The 17,000-nt window shown below is 39.3% G+C and overlaps 1 protein-coding gene across 4 annotated transcripts in view; it reads right to left on the reverse strand.

The window, feature by feature from the left end:
- Positions 1-17,000, reverse strand: part of zgc:103755 (CAP-Gly domain-containing linker protein 4) — a 59,410-nt gene that overhangs the window by 15,764 nt on the left and 26,646 nt on the right. For 2 of the 4 annotated variants that reach the window (XM_055006048.1, XM_055006047.1), the window contains exons 8-11: positions 9,753-9,888; positions 7,718-7,849; positions 2,403-2,498; positions 30-224 (exon numbers count right to left, since the gene is read on the reverse strand). In XM_055006048.1, the coding sequence (XP_054862023.1) occupies positions 30-224; positions 2,403-2,498; positions 7,718-7,849; positions 9,753-9,888 (559 nt within the window). The remainder of the gene's footprint in view (positions 1-29; positions 225-2,402; positions 2,499-7,717; positions 7,850-9,752; positions 9,889-17,000) is intronic. The other 2 variants (XM_055006049.1, XM_055006050.1) reach the window with 2 other exon arrangements.

Here is a 17,000-nt window from a genome sequence, read left to right on the forward strand (position 1 = left end):
ATGCAGTATATAAAGTGTCATAATGAGACCTGCAGCAGTTAGTGCTGTGGTGCCTGTAGAAGAGCGGAGCGCCGGTGAGGGCGTCATTCTGGGACTCGTGGAAACTCGCTCCCGTCGCTGCCTAGCGGGGAGGCGTTGTCTTAGCAGTGGACGAGGTCGGCTACCCGGGCCATGACGAGAGTCCAGCGAAGAGGACGAAGAGGACAGAGAGCGGGAGAGGACACCTGCAGTGTGAAGGATACAGAGGAATGAGTGACGGGAGGCAGGAATGAGTCATTTAGAGAAGGAACCCTACAAGCCACGTGACCAAAACACAAAGCCAGAAGTTTAACTAACAAAAGGAACTTACGCCAACACAGCCACAGCTTTGATAAGTGCACACACCAGGCTTCACTGGGACATGGTGAATGCTGTTGGCCATTCTGCTAAAAACAAACGTGTGGCTCGCCTCCCAATACTGAATCCACCATCCATCCATTTAGGTCTAGGGCTGCCACAAACGACGCGTCGACGAATCGCCTGAGCACGATACGTCATCAAAAGCGGAAGTAAGCGCGCAATGCAACGGAAATCACCGTCCGAGTGGAGCGCGGAACACGCATGTACATCCGCGCTGTATCGTGCATATATAGTATATGCACGATGCGGCGCGGATGTCCGCGCTGTATCGTAAACGCGGATGTCCACGCTGTATTGTGCGTATATAATATATGCATATACTATATATGCACGATACAGCGCGGATGTCCATGCGTGTTCCGCGCTCCACTCGGACGGTGATTTCTGTTGCATTGCGCGCTCACTTCCGCTTTTGATGACGTATCGTGCTCAGGCGATTAGTCGACGTGTCGTTTGTGGCAGCCCTATTTAGGTCAATATCAGGAACTCTTGTAATGCCATTGAAATAATGAAGTTCAGTCTATTATTCATGTTCCATTTTATCACTCTGTGACAGTACCTACAGCATCAGGATCCAGACAATTACCGCTATACTTTTCAGAAATCCAAGCAACTGTGTCATATCATTTTAAGGCGGCACAACTCAAGTGAGCTCATTTTTTTAGGTGTTCCATTACTGAGGTCCAACTACAGGCCAACATGCTGATCCTCTCCCAACTTGAGGGAATGAGACGGAGCAGGAGGATGCCCAGTTTCACTCTTAAGAAGCTATTTGAATGGCGGACCTCATTAAGCTTTTCACTTTCACAGACCTTCACAGGCTATAAGTTCATTAAGTGCCCAACTCTTGGAGGCTAATTGATTAAATCTGCGCCAAAGTGCTTTAAGAAAAAGGGAAGATTCAGCAACAAACAAATTGAAACGCAGATAGTGATGGGCAAGAAAGTTCTCAGCCTTTGCCAAAAGTTGTTTTCAGTTGTAAGCCTTGGCTAATGGGCTCCTAACAGTGGACGGCAATGGGTAGAAATAACAGTTGAGGCTGCTGATTCTGTCTTTTCTATCTGGATTAGAGGGGTCTGGGTTTCATCCACAATGGCTGTACTTGCAAATGTAGGAAACTACAGACAGGTGACAAATTAAAAGTAAAATCTGAACCCTTGACCCCTACAGTGACTGGATCCAATGGGTCTGCTATGTTGTAGGGGGAATTTTGCTTGTATGGTTTAGATCCACTTGTCCCCTGAGAGAGAGGGGTGACTGTAAATCAGTACATAATTGTTCTGAGTTGTCACCTTTATCCTGTAATGAAACATTTCTGTCATAATGGGAGTGGTCTCTTCCAGGATGTCCCATCTATAGAGCATGAGGGGTCATAGAATAGTTCAATATAAATATGTGACTCATATGCTGTGGCCTTTACAGTCACCAGATTTCAACCCAATGGAATATTTATGGAAAATTTAGGGCTGAAGAGTTAGTGCCAACTTTAAAGCACCAAATGGGGGAAAATGTTTTGCAGAATAGTGTCTCATTCCCTCAGTAGACTTCCAGAGGCTTGTAGAATCAATGCCAAGGTGCACTAAAATCATTTTGGAGGCACCTAGTTTGTCACCTGCCTTTATATGGAATTCTGTTTAATATTTTGTAACCACTGAAAAGACATTCCTCAGTCTAATCTGTTTTTACCATCCAATTACGCCTCAAACAAATGCATGTCTAATGTAGGATCAACAGCAATTTATCAAAGTATCCGTATGATTTATGAAAAACTGTACTGAACTTTTTTGTTTGAAAAGGCATTGCTGTTACTGTTGAATTGCCTACAGATGTTGGATTCAAGTATTAAGGTGCACTAATTAGACACAAGTGAGCGGCCAGGATTGAAATAATTATCATAGTGTAAATGAACAACCACAGATTAGACTAAATAGTGCAAACACATTCCCACAGCACATTCTCTGATACAAAGACTGTCAAAACCAGCTCAGCTACTAATGCAGTACCTGTCTTCATGACTGAGGTGTCTCCCTCTGTTTCTTGATTGGGACCAGGAGGGTATTTTTGATTATCAGGTGTTTTTTTAACAGAGAGAGATAAACCTTTCAACACACATACACACAAACACACAAACACACAAACACACACACACACACACACACACACACACACACACACACACACACACAAAAGAGAGACAGTAACGTCTGTTTAACACACACAGCAATACTCATCAGATTATAAGACTGATAAATAAAAGTCATGTTGACAACTAGAAAATTGTATTAAGATTATGTCATTTGAACAGTTAAATTAGCTGAATCTATTAGTCTGTCAGTATAATGTCTGTTGGTACCATGCTGCATTTGTTTAAGAATGGCCTGAGCGTTCTGATTATCAAATAAAAAGCTTACGCTGCACATGGACGTGAAAATAATGTGAACATAGATGGAGTGGTCTGCATGTAAAGTAGCCATCTAAAGCAAAAATAAGTAAATAAACTTATCCACATGTCAATCCATTATGTGGAAAGACAGTTGATGTCCATCAAGTCAGGAGAAACAAAGAGAATTGCAAATGAGGAAATTAAGAAGACGCACAGTGTGGCGTGCGTGGCAGAGCTAAAGGCAAGGACAAAAAAGCTACACTAAAAAGATAAAACACAAGAGCAGGAGAAATGCAAATAAAGGAAAGCATGACATTGTCGAGAAGCAGTGAAACAAGAATTACTGAAACACAATGAAAACATTTAAATATGCTGAGACAAGCAGTTACATGCACACAAAAGCCCAAGCGACAGAGAACACAAAAGTACTTCAAAAGGAATCTTGGTACCGACTCAAACTGCACTCGATGACAAATAACACTTCTTGCAAAAGTGAACATAACTGTGTTCTTTAACTAGTTTATAGCGACAAAACTTGATCATTTCAAAATATATATATCGTTTATGACTTATATTAAATCTACCATTAAACTGACAAAAGCCTTTTAGAGTCAGTTTTTCAATATGTATTAAAATTAACATCCATATATCTACGCAGATTTACGGAAAAGATTAAAAAATGAGGATTCAATACATACATTAATCTGCCAGAAAAACTGTCTAAAACCACTCTCAAGTCATTAATAGGTCTGTTAAGTTTAAATATTATATTGCTCTTTGAAAAGGTGTTAGAAAAATCTCAAACCCTCCTGGTATTTATTGATTGCCGTTTCTGTTCACATTTAGAGGGAGCTGGGAAACGCTCTCCTCAGAGCCGGAGTTGTCTCTTTCCTTTGAACTCCAAAGAGGAGACTAAATTCTACCGTAGAATACCAAACATTTCTTGTCACTTGACCTTTAGCTTGCAGGGACCTCCTGGCTCTATCTATCCTTTCCACAGACTGACGTTCAGTTCAAGTGGCAGACTGTGGCAAACACTGAGGCTTCATGAATCAAGCAGTGGTGCTTTGTGAGGCTGTCTGTTCCCCCCGTCCTTTGAGGCCGGAGTTACAGTTGACACACACTAATAGGGGCCAGCCTGGCATTCTGCTGTCTCTGGCTCTCCTGGTTAGTGAGACGAGACAGTTCCACAATGACCCATCAAATCTATAGATAAACACAAGCAAACTGTCTGCACTGCTGATCCAATGGGACAGTAAAACACAGCTGTCTCGGAGTCTGAGCTGTCCAAGGCTCACAAAAGCCCTGAAAAGGTGTTTGGTCATAAATTTGTCTAGTTCTTGGACTGTATAGAAATGCAGACACACATGCCCTCACATGCATTGCACACCACACATAAACGCACACACACCTTATGATGAATGGCTGCCAAGTTATTCAGCCTGTCTATGCCCTAGTTATTAAACCCTGCTTAATTGGACTATCAATCACTGAATTCCACAGGACTTCCTCAGGTCCACTATTCCAGTAACGCCCAGATCGTTTGGCCTTCAAAACCTTTGAATATATCACCACCACAATAAAGATAAAAGTGGCAAGAATCACAAAAAGCATACCAAGACAAGGTTTGTAAAGTGTTCTGAGGTGACTGGACTGTAGCTATCATTAGTCAGGAGCTGAAGATGTGGGCATCCAAGGACTGAGAGAGCAAGGTCTTGTCAGCAGTCTAATTTATTCATTGTCTGTTGGCACTGGTTCAGAATACAATTTTCAAAGTATTCAAGAAAGATTAATATGAAAGTACAGGTGCAATAAATTCTGCTATGCAGTGACATAGCTCATACAAGATAGGAAATTTTAGAAAGCCTCTTTTTAGCACAAAAGCTGGAGTCACGACTCCACCTGATGGATTCATCTGAACACTGGAATGACCTCACTCCATAGTAGGCTAAAAGCCTGCTGTGACAGAATGAAAACAGTCAGTATGGGCATCCATTTTAGGATCTAGAATAACTGTGTTCCCACAAAAAATACCATTATTACAGCAGCAATGATTATACACTAAACATACACAGGTATTGCATATGTGATGTTGTTATTTGTGAGATCTATAGTACTGGAAACAACAACTTTGGCAATGTAATAATCAAAGGTTCTAGGATATTTAAGTTATACAAGCAGAGATAGCCCCTTACCATCAACTGGGCACCAAAAGCATATTAAGTTTAAACAATCAGAGTACAAATTACCTTTGGTGATGTTTAGGGGACTGGCTTGTAACGTTTGAAGACCCTCCTCAGTTTCTTACCTTTAAGACGGAATGTGCTCAGAGAGAGCCAAAACCAGATCTGGTTAAAGTGCAAAACTGTAGGCCTATTTCCAAGTTATAATACGTTGTAAAATGCATTAGAAAGAGTCCAGGGTGTTTTTTTCAAAGTTACACACTACAGAAACGGGTCTCCCTGATGTGACAACTGACTTATTACTGGCTGCAGGATCTGAATACTGCTCTGTCTTAGTGCTGGTAAACCTAAGTGCAGTCTTTGACACTACGGAGCATAAAAATGTGATTAAAAGACTATGGAAACTGGCAGGAATTACTGGAGTGCCTCTTTTCTGGGTATCTATTCATGCTGCAAATTTCTTCTCTCTGTACATACCAGCTCTTGCACACATCATTCAGCAACACAACATCTTGTTACGCTGTTTCAAAAGTGTTAAACCACATGTGATAAACCACATCAACTGAACAATCTACCCACACCACACTCTTGTTTATCCAGTGTCAAGAACTGGATTGCAGCTAACTTCTTTCACTTTAATAGGTTTTAGGTTTTGATCTTTTGCCTAGAACATCAAACTGCAGATACAGCTGTCCTTTGGTTCATTTGGTACCAATGTCAGGTCTGTGGTAAAGAACCTTGGAATGGCCACTTATCCGTTCACCAGAAATACCACCCAAACTAGGAAACATCTCTAAGATAAGTTTCAGTTTTAATGACAGAGAAGAAGTCACGCATGCTTTTAACTTTTAACCCACTACCGCCTATGTCAGGCCCCTAACATCACCTTAAGCTGTTCACTGACCAGACTGAAAACCAGCTGACTGTTCAGCTTGACATCAGGAAACTCCTCTGCAGCTTAAAGTTACCTAACAAAGACATTGTTGGGTAAAGGCCATCCTTTTTACAAGTTGGCCTATACCCAACAATGTCTCCCGTCTCCATTTACGAAACACTTCTAGATTTGATTTTCAACCTTATGGTCTTTTATTTACTTTACTTTGTTTTCATTGCAAAGGTTACTTCAGCTTGTCTTAGTAAATATCATTCCTGTTTAACTATATTCAACACTTATCTCTTAAATTATGAGTTTGTTCTTTTGTCAGTACTCTATGTGTTTTATATTAAATTATTTGCCATTATTATCATTAATATTTGTTGATTTTGTTTACATACGTGGTTATTTCCTGAATTCGAGAGGTTTTATGAGCATTTAGCTTTTTGATCTATATTTTACTTTTCTATATGTGTGAAATTACTTCTCATGTTCCCAGACATTGTAGGTTCTACAGGAGCGAAAAATACCTTGTGCTAAAGCTTGAAAAGAGCTGTATAAAGAAAATTTTTATTACTCCACCAAGAAACACTTATGTGACAATCGGCATTTGTTTGTCTGTCCGTCTGTTAGCAACATTACTCAAAAACAGATTATTGGATTTAGAAGAAATTTTCAGGGAAGGTCAGAAATGACACAAGGACAAGTGATTAGATTTTTGCAGTGATGCAGCTTATAGTCTGGATCCACAAAAGATTTCTCTATCGTTGATAACAGCAAGGCGTCACTGTAACTATGACAACAAGCGAACACTACGTCAACTGCCTGCTGACGATCACATGATTGTGATCCTACTACAAATAGGCCGCTGCGGACTTATTGGGACTTAGCCGTCAGAAATCATACAAGGAATGAGCAGCCTTGGCGGAGGACTGCGCTCTACGAGTGCTTTTCTAGTTACTTTTGTCGGAGTTTGTTTCACTCTAGATCCTCCATACTACAAAATAAGCCAATAAATATTTAGAGTCATTCAGAGTATGTGTTAGTAGCCCTACTGTAGAAATTTTAAACATGTTATGTTAAACATAAAGCATACTATTTTACTGTGCACAATAATAATATTAGTTGCATAACAGACAGAGAGAGATGGAGTAGCTGGTCATCAGAATATCACACTTTATGTGATGTAATCCAGTTAGTGGAGAATGGGTAGGGGGATGCTATTTTTTTATTAAAAAATATGGACAAGCACAGGCCTCTGCTTCTATTGATACTAGCACTCTAAGCTCCCTGTGTCTCCTAAATGCCCTCAAGTGAGTGCACTTCAACACTTCTTCAAACAATATTAGAAAGCCATTAATGGAACTAGAGTTGTCATTCTGCTGCTTGGTCTTTGTAAGGCTCGTATGGTTCTCTTGATTTTTTTTTATATGACATGTGGTTTATATAAAGTATCCCTGGACTGCTCCAGGGGATTGGACATGAGATTATCTGTGATGTCTTTTTCTTCTGCATTCACAAACGTTCATACTTCTACACCTTAGTGCCCATTTATATTCACTGTCTGTGCAGTTTGTTGTGAATTGATAAATTTAAGTCTTCTTATCACGGTAAATTTTTGCAAGCTATTCTCCCAAATACTTTTGAGCCTCACCTTGTGACAATGTTCAGTGAACGTGACAGGACAGCAGCACAGCTTCAGTTATGAGAGCAGAGCCAGATGGTCCAGTGTTCAACTAGCCATAGCTCTCTGAACAGACAGCTGTTAAAGTGTTTGTCAGATGTATCATATGAATGCTTTGTAGGACTTGACAGAATACCCACACATTAAATACATGTTCTGACTAAGCAGTAGGACAGGAACCACTTGTTCTTTACCTGTGTTAATCTTGGAAGTGATCCGGGACAAGTCAATGCGACGAGGGGGGCGGATGGGTGTAGACGTCTTTGTGGTGCTGGTTTTAAGCCTTTCTGAAGGTTTGCTTATCTTGGACAGGGGAGCAAAAATGCCTACAAAAAAACATCCGAAAAATCTGTTATGTTCACAGAAGTCAGGAGACTATAGGTGACACCAAGACATACAGAAATGCTAAAGAAAATTATTAAAAAAAAAAAAAAAACAAAACAGTATAACACACATTTCAGGAAACACATAAAATTACTGACTGAAAGGGCAAAGGTAATGTTCTGGGGTTAGATAAAGTATCACTGAAAAAGGGACTGGACCATTAAGTCCTTCAATCAATGAGAGTTTTTAAACAAGAAAAGCACTGAGCACAGTACTCCGCCAAGGCTGCTCAGTCGTATGATTTCCGACCAATAAAATCTTAAAACAATTCGTGGCAGCTGATGCTGTGTTCACTTGTAGTCATAGTTACAGTGACAGTGTGCCACAATGATACAGAAATCTTTAACAAATCCGTGGATCTGGACTATAAGCCGCATCACTGCCAAAACCTAAGCAAGTGGTTATTGTGTCATTTCTGACCTTCCCTGAAAATTTCATCCAAATTCATTAGTCTGTTGTTGAGTAATGTGGTGCATAGACGGAAAGATTCGCGTATGCCGATCGTCACATAACTCTGCTGCATTCCTTGGTGGAGAAATAACAGTCTAATGTAATATACTGGAAATAATTCTAATTAAAAAATGTCTGAGGGTACTTTCCTATGCTTTTCCCCACCATCGTCATCATCCAGCACACAGTCTACCTACTTCTAACACATACTAGATCACAGTAATATTAACAATCAATGAATCAACTAGAAAAGCATTTAGAGTGCAGTATTCCACCAAGGCTGTTCAATCCCTCATATGGCATTATCAGAAATGCAGCATTTGTTTATTAGCTATTGATGATCAGAAATCACAGCAACATAAAATGTAGTCATTTAATATAGATGTACCCACAAACAAAATGACCTTGTGCTGGGCACAGGCGTGTGTTATGCATGTGTACGTTATGTACAGATACCGATGGTCTCCGATGTTAACATCGGAAACCAACAAACAAACGATGGATCAAGGAGGCCATCGAGATCGGGAAGCGGGCGAGCTGCTCCATGAACCGGGACGAGGGGGCCTACACCCTCTAATACCTGGGACTCCATCCTCCAGGGACCACCGGACGGTGGGGGGCGTGGCCGGTCTGACAGATTCTGACAGATCTGTCAGACCGGTCACCTGATAAAAAGAACACGTCAGCACACGTCAGATGATGCTCTGAAGAAGACTGCAGATGCTGTTGAAACATGTCAGCTAAGGTAAAACCATCTTATCTTTGATTTGTCGGTGTAAAAGAAATAACGTTATCCTATGGAACAGGTGGGGGTTTAGGCAGTGCGTTTGCTCTTTAACCCTCCCGTTGTCTTCATTTACAGGCACCAAAAAATACTGTTTTCTTGTCTGAAAAAAATCCAAATATTCAATAAAAAAAATCCCCAAATTTCGGAAAATTTGCAAAACTTTTAGGAAGAAAATTCCAATAATTCCTTAAAAGTTTCGCTTAAAAATTTTATTTAAAAAAAAAAATCCCCCAAATTTTGCTAGAAAATTCTTATATTTTCAAAAAATGAGTAAAAATCTTCCAAAAAAATCCTAAAAATATCTAAAGTGACTACACATATCAGTTAAACTTCTAATATTTTCTTAAGAACATTCACAAAAAGAATCAACAAAAATCCAGCGAAATTCGCTTGATTTTGGTTGATTTTTTTGTGAATGTTCTTAATAAACATTTTTTAGCCTCTTTTTTCCACCAAAAAATGTTCAAAAATTTCCCACAAATGTTGAAAATGTGGATATCAGAAGTTTTACTGTGAAAATATTTATTTTTTCCACAATTTCAAACTTTAAAACGGGTCAATTTGACCTACAGGACGACACGAGGGTTAAGCACTATGGCATGACTTACCATGTGTGATTCGACAGGTGAAATATTGAACCCCTGCTACCGAGCCATCATTCTTTCCTTCTGGTTTGTCCAGCTCCACTCCAGCCCAAAGTCCTCCAGAGAACTCAGTACTGCCACAGAATCGCAGGGTTCCCACCTGCAGATACACATTTATGCACCACAGAAAGTCAAAATACAAAAACTAGACATGCATTCAAGAGAACTGGTCAGCATACCAAGCACTGTGTGAAGTAACTTCATCTTCATGTCATACAGTGTCAAGAGCAGAACCTCAATCAGAAATTCAGCAACATTTTAATAAGTCTATCTATAAGTCTTTAATAAGTACATCCATTAAAGTAGCAGTAGAGAAAAATAAAACAAAGCCTGAAAATGAGCTAGGAAGTGGAAGGAAGATACAAATTTTGATTAGCCAAGCTCTACAACCTGACACACAGCGATTCTCCTCTCAGTGTGGCACAAAATACGATTAATGACTCATTCTTCTCGAGAAAATGCATGGCTGGGGTTGGAATTAGTATTTCCTTATGCCACCCCATGTCTCAGTTTAGGTCTAAGCCAGTGATTCTCAAATTTTTTTCTGTCGGGCCCCCCTTCAGAGGACAAAAAACTTTCGTGCCCCCCCCAATAACTTTGTGCGTATATATATATATATATATATATATATATATATATATATATATATATATATATATATATATATATATATATATATATATATATATATATATATATATATATATATATATATATAAACTGTGAAAACATGAATATGCAGGGCTGTGTTATTTTATCTGATTCCATTTTGTTGTTTTTCTCAGGGGTGTCAAACTCATTTTAGTCCAGGGACCACATAAATCCAATCTGATCTCCAGTGGGCCCCACCAGTAAAATCACAGCATAATAACCTATAAATAACCACAACTCCAACTTTCCCCTTTGTTTTAGTAAAAAAAAAAGTACATCCTGAAAATGTTCACATTTAATGAACTATCTTTTTACAAAATATTATGAACCTGAAATTTCTTAAGGAAAACAAGTTCAATTTCAACAGTAGCCTGTTATGCCTCAGTTCATCATTTACACATGCATTGTAACTGCCAGATAACAGTTTATCTACAAAAACACAAAACATTCAGTCACAGGTATCTGGAACTGAACAATCTAGTATTTTACTTCATGATCAGAACAACTTGTCAAGTTCTAGAAATTATTTTAAATTTACAGTTTTACAAATTTACAATTTACAGTTAATGTTGTGATTTTTATCATTTGTAAAGTCGTCCTGCGGGCCGAAATGGACCGTCTGGTGGGCTGGTTTTGGCCCACAGGCCGTATGTTTGACATTGCTGGTAAAAAATAATCGGAGCAGATGAGCCGAGTATGTGACGTGATCAAGTACGCTGGTGTTCCGACTGCACATTAACGATACGTTCTCCCGTTCTCGGGAGTCTGTACTTCGGAGTCTGAACGGCCAGTGCATATACCATAGATATATATAGAAGATCATTATTATTAATAATATATTTTTTTTTATATCTATTGCATATACAGTCTATGGGCCAGCACAATTTCAGTATTGTTGTACGCCGCGAAAAACAGGCCGACGTTAAAACAATAGTTCAGCTAATTAGTTCCGCGTTGAAGGACCTTTTCCTCCCAGTCGCCCGCACCCCCCCTGACATGCCTCTGTGCCCCCCCAGGGGGGCGCGCCCCACTATTTGAGAAACACTGGTCTAAGCAAACAGAGACATAGGCTGGCCTGGTATGGCCTCCAAGCAAAGTCAGAATGCAGCACACACTGTAGACTGCAATCACACGAAACAATTGTTTCTGTGTAGGGAGGATTTTAAGGGCCCCAATTGCATGACAAGGGCCTTCTGATTGTGGTCAGTGTGTTTTTTTGTTTTTTTTGTCAGATGCGTACACAAACGATGACTGTATATCCATTAAGAAATGGTGGACAAGTATTGCCATATATTAGGTGCAGATGGACATGTCATTACATTTTCATGCACCTGAGACTCATGAATATGGTATTTAGAGAGAAGATGAAAATGAAAATATAACAGTCATCAGACAGCTGTGTTTTATAGCACACTCTGCTTCTTTATAATGCTACTTATTTTCAATATGAAAGGCAGATGTGTACATACAGTGGTGTAAAAAAAGTGTTCGGATTCCCCATGCACTTGTGAAATATTGCATTAAGAATCACTCTTAGGTCTTCAAATGCAATTTCCTTTAGTTCAGTCACAGCCAAAATACGAAACAATTCCTAGGAAAAAGCCATTAAAAACTTAAAATTCATTCGTTCCATAAAAATGGATACGAATTTTTGAGTATTGGGTCATTTTGGTACCAGTGATCTACTAATGAAGGTTGTGCTTTTTACAAACACACACAATTTTTGTTGCTGTGCTTCATGTCTATATAAAGCCAGCACAGGGACAAAAATGGCTAAAGCAAGGAACCTAATGCAGGAAACACACCTGAAGATACAGATTCTCAACCAAGGATACATTTACTGCCAGACAGCCAGGAAGTGCAGATGCAGTCCTTCAGCAGTTGGATACACGCTGCAGAAATACAGACGAACCAACAGCTTGGAAGACAAACCAAGATCTGGGCATCCAAGGGTTTCTTCAGCAAGAAATGACTGCATCCTGATCTGTATGTGCAGGAAAACCACCAAAGGACATCACAGGAGCTTCAGCGGCAGTGGTCAAACCAACCTGGTGTCTAGTGTTCCACCCACACTATACGGGGTCGACTTTTAGATCGTGGCTTAAGGTCCTACAAGGCTGTCAAGAAGGCCTTTTTGGGTTTTAAACAGGAGGCGTCAGAAAAGTTACCACAGGGATAACTGGCTTGTGGCAGCCAAGCGTTCATGGTGATGTCGCTTTTTGATCCTTCAATGCTGGCTCTTCCTATCATTGTGAAGCAGAATTCACCAAGTGTTGGATTGTTCACCCACAAATAGGGAGCGTGAGCTGGGTTTAAACTGTTGTGAGACAGGTTAGTTTTAGCCTACTGATGATGTGTTGTTGCAATATCAATTCGGCAAGTCCCAGCGTCGTTGGGCCCAAGCACACAAGAGCTGGACAGTAAGGAACGGGAAGAAGATTCTGTGGTCAGATGAGTCCAGTTTCCAGCTTTATCTTCCTCCTGCTAATGTGAGGGTACGCAGAAGGCCAGGAGAAGCATTATCTCCTACATGTACAGTACCTACTGCCAAGCATGGTGGAGGCAGTATCATGGTTTGTGGATTCATGAGTGCTGCTGGTGTTGGTCATCTCGCTGTCTGTGATGACACATTGAACTCTGTCAAGTATTCTACCATTCTCCAAACCCACATGCTCCTTTCTACACGTGCTCTGTTCTGTGGAGGTCAAACTGGATGTTTCTACCAGATAATGCTTCTTGAACACATTCAGGACCAGAAGAACTTGGCTGCAGGAGCTCAGTATCCAGGTCTTAGAGTGGCCAGATCAATGCCCAGACATGAGCCCCATTGAGAATCTGTGGTGGATTATCAAAAGGTCTGTGTCAAAGAGTAAACCAAAGAATTCAGAAGAATTAAAAGCAGTAATTCAAGAAGAGTGGGACCAGATGTTCCCTCAACAGTGTGAAAGACTTGTGGGGAACATCCAGCCAGGATTAGAGCTCTACTGCTGCTAATGGCAGGACTACTGAATATTCATTTGATGATGTGATGGTTTATTTATTTTTTGTTCAGTTTTGAACACGTTCTGTTATTTGTTGACTTTGATGCCGACAATGTTGAGAACTGACATATTGAAACTGTCAAGCATTTAGTTTTGTTAGTTTTTCTTGTAAACAATAAACAAAATATCATTTGTATTTGTCTGTGTCTGTCTAATGCAGCCACACCGTTTGAAACACAAAAAGATTTTTCCACAAATATTTCATTGGAATATCTGAGATTGTCTAAAATTTTAAGGGTGTCATAAAACATTTTTCCACCATTGTATGCGTGCTTGTTGCTATTAATTCTTTTCCCCTATGAAGCATTCCTTCACAATGAACCACTGTGCAAGGCTTACCAGTACACTGAAGCAGAACTAGAAACACACTATCTCTACTACTTTGTACTAAGACCAGCAACATCATTTGTGTTATCAGTTAACCGTCGTCCCACACTCTGAGTTTGATTTGTCTCCAAGCTACACATTTGCACAGTAAATCTAAAAGTCCTTAAAGCCAGTGTTTACCTTGACAGATAGATGGATCAAATTCAGACATCTCTCAGCCAGGAAAGACCCACCTGAAAAGCTGGTTTGTGAATTATTTTAAAATTTGATTTTCCTTTAAAAGCATTAAAATGTTAATAACACCCATCTTTTTACCATATTATCTCTTTTATTGCACCATTTAAAGGCTCCATTCAAATGGAAAAACTCTTAAGCCTGAAGAGCAGAAACCCATGATCTAATAAGTTCAATTTTCAGAACCAGTTTGTCACAAAAGGGGGGTTATTTTAAAATAATTACAAAGCTCTTTTGATATTTTAGGAGTCCAGAAAAACAAAACAGTGTTTTTCAGTACCATTGTAACTGTACAAAATTTGTCTTGCATTAAGGCTGAGGGAATAAGAGCACACTCATATTTTGTCCCTCATTAAGGGGATTTGGGAAAGTCTAAAGATACAGGGTATTGTACGCTGTAATCCAGATTGTAAGCCCCTTGAGACAAATTTCTAAGTTTTAATGCTGAGCTGTATAAATAAACACACTGTTCAAATGAACTCTACAAATTGCATAAAGGGTAAAGATGTCACTGCAAAACAGCTGTGTAAATTTCACTACTTTCAACCAAGCACTGGGGTACTATTATAAAGAATGCATGAATATAGTGTAATAGATGGCAAGAAGTAACTAAATACAATTTCACCTTGAGACTTTGAAATAATGAACCACAATGTAAAATACAAGTTCATGTCTTCAAGCACAAATAGACTGTGACTACTATAGAAAAAGAGTATCCCACCACTAAGGATTCAAATCTCTATCATTATTTGTTATTCTTTATTATTCTGGTAGGTACCATGCACACTACACTCTCAGAATGGGAACAAAGACTTTCAGCAAATGTACCATTATGTGACAACCGGTGCTACTACCAAAAGTACAAAACAGAGCTATAACTGCCATAGATTTGTCTCTGGAGAGGAAAAATGAAAAAAGACATTTCTCAGTATTAGTGATATTGAAGTACCTTTGACTGCCATAAAAGAGTCTGACAATATTTTGTCGACAGCACAGTACTGGATGTCTCTTTTACCTGCTTTGTTAGGTCACAGTACAGTAGATTCAGTTCAGGATGGAGTGTGTCTGTGTTGCAGTCTTATGACTGAAGGCACACACAATTCAAACATAAAGTACAAATAAAAAGTACAAGTTTCTGGAGTTCTTGCTCAATTTGGGAGAAGAAGCACCATGTAACAAACTGTCAAAGCTCAACTGTGCCATGAACATAGTGTGAAAAGTGAATTTTACTCAACCTATGGGGCTAAAATTCCACTTCTAAAATGTGTTTCCTGTCAAAATGATTACACGTGCCTTGCACCACCACAGTAAAGTTGGGTGGTCAGGGTGATCAAAAATATGGAAGAATTTATTTGAAGTAGCAATTTGGCAAAAAAAAAAAAAAAAAAACCCAAAACAAACAAAAAAAACGTTGCTGAATAAATTGTCCTCTACCAGCAGCAAAAGCCAAACTGACCCCTTTAATCAGGCTCACAAAAATATGTAGACCAGTTAAAGGATAACTTGTGGCCAAAAGAGTAAACAGTTTGCAATAAAGAATACTAAATACAGGTTAGAATTTCTTATTTGTGCTCATTACACATTTTCACTACTATAAAAGACTCAGCCATGCCAGCTTTGCACAAAATTAATTGTGTGAGAGTCAAACAATAGTGAGTGTTTATGATCCACAGGCCCAGGGGATGAGCGTGATCATTTTTAGAACTTTCAGAATTGGTCCCAGACATTTAACAGTAGATTAACTGGAGTTAGCTGAACTTGAACATGCCCAGATAGATGTTGATGATATGCCAGAAAAAAAAACTGACTGTTGGAAGGATGCCAAAAGGGTGTTGCTTAGCAACTGGAAATGATATTTTCTTGGTTGATGGTTGTAATAATTGTAGAAAATAGAACCAAAGCCTTTGTCTTTGGTTAGGATAAACCACTGCACCACTGTATGGCTCTGATCTAAGCTGACTAAAAGAAATGCCTTTTATTGTTATCTGTTATTATTGCTTGACTGATTTTATGTTCTGCACTTGTTAATAAGTAAGGGTGAAATGCAGTATACAACAGAAGTGAGTATAACCCTGTGCAATATCAAAAGATTCCAAATTGTATCACCTTTCAATAACTGCACTATTTTTGGGTTGACAAGCAGAGCATTTTCCTCCTGTGAAAATTTAGAAAGCCTGTACTGAAAATCCAGGTCCTAAAACAGAAACTCAGGGCAACAAAAGTGAAGAAAAGCACTCAGAGAGTGCAGTACTCCACCAAGGCTGCTCAGTCGTATCACTTTTTGGACAGTTACAGGAAAGGTTTGTGTGAGGCTGTTGTCAGCCTAATGCAGTGGTTCTCAAAATTCTTCTCAGGCCCCCCTTTGGAGGACAAAGATCTGCGTGCGTGCATGTGCGTGCGTGTGTGCATGTGCGTGCGTGCGTGCGTGCATGCATAAACTGTTTTTAGATTGAAATGTGAATATAGATGGCTGTGTTATTTTATCTGATTCCATTTTGTTGTTTTTCCACAGTAAAGATCAGGGGTGTCAAAATCATTTTAGTCCAGGGGGCCACATACAGCTCAATTTGGGCTCAAGTGGGCCCCACCAGTAAAATCACAGCATAATAACCTATAAATCCCCACAACTCCAAATTTTTCCCTTTGTTTTAGTTCAAAAAGCTACATTCTGAAAATGTTCACATTTAATGAATTATCTTTTTACAAAACATTATAAACACCCTGAAATTTCTTTATAAAAACAAGCTCAATTTCAACAGTATTATGCCTCAGTTTATTATTTACACATTACAGCTTACAGATCACAGTGTCTACAAAGGCACAAAACATTCAGTCACAGCTGTCTGGAACTGAGCGATGTAGTATTTGACTTTATGCTCAAAACAACTTGTCAAAGTCTAGAAATTATTAAAATTTACAGTTTTACAAATTTACTGCCTTCTCTGTGATTCCCTGTAAT

Source organism: Amphiprion ocellaris, chromosome 20, assembly GCF_022539595.1.
Source record: "Amphiprion ocellaris isolate individual 3 ecotype Okinawa chromosome 20, ASM2253959v1, whole genome shotgun sequence".
Taxonomy (NCBI): domain Eukaryota; kingdom Metazoa; phylum Chordata; class Actinopteri; family Pomacentridae; genus Amphiprion; species Amphiprion ocellaris.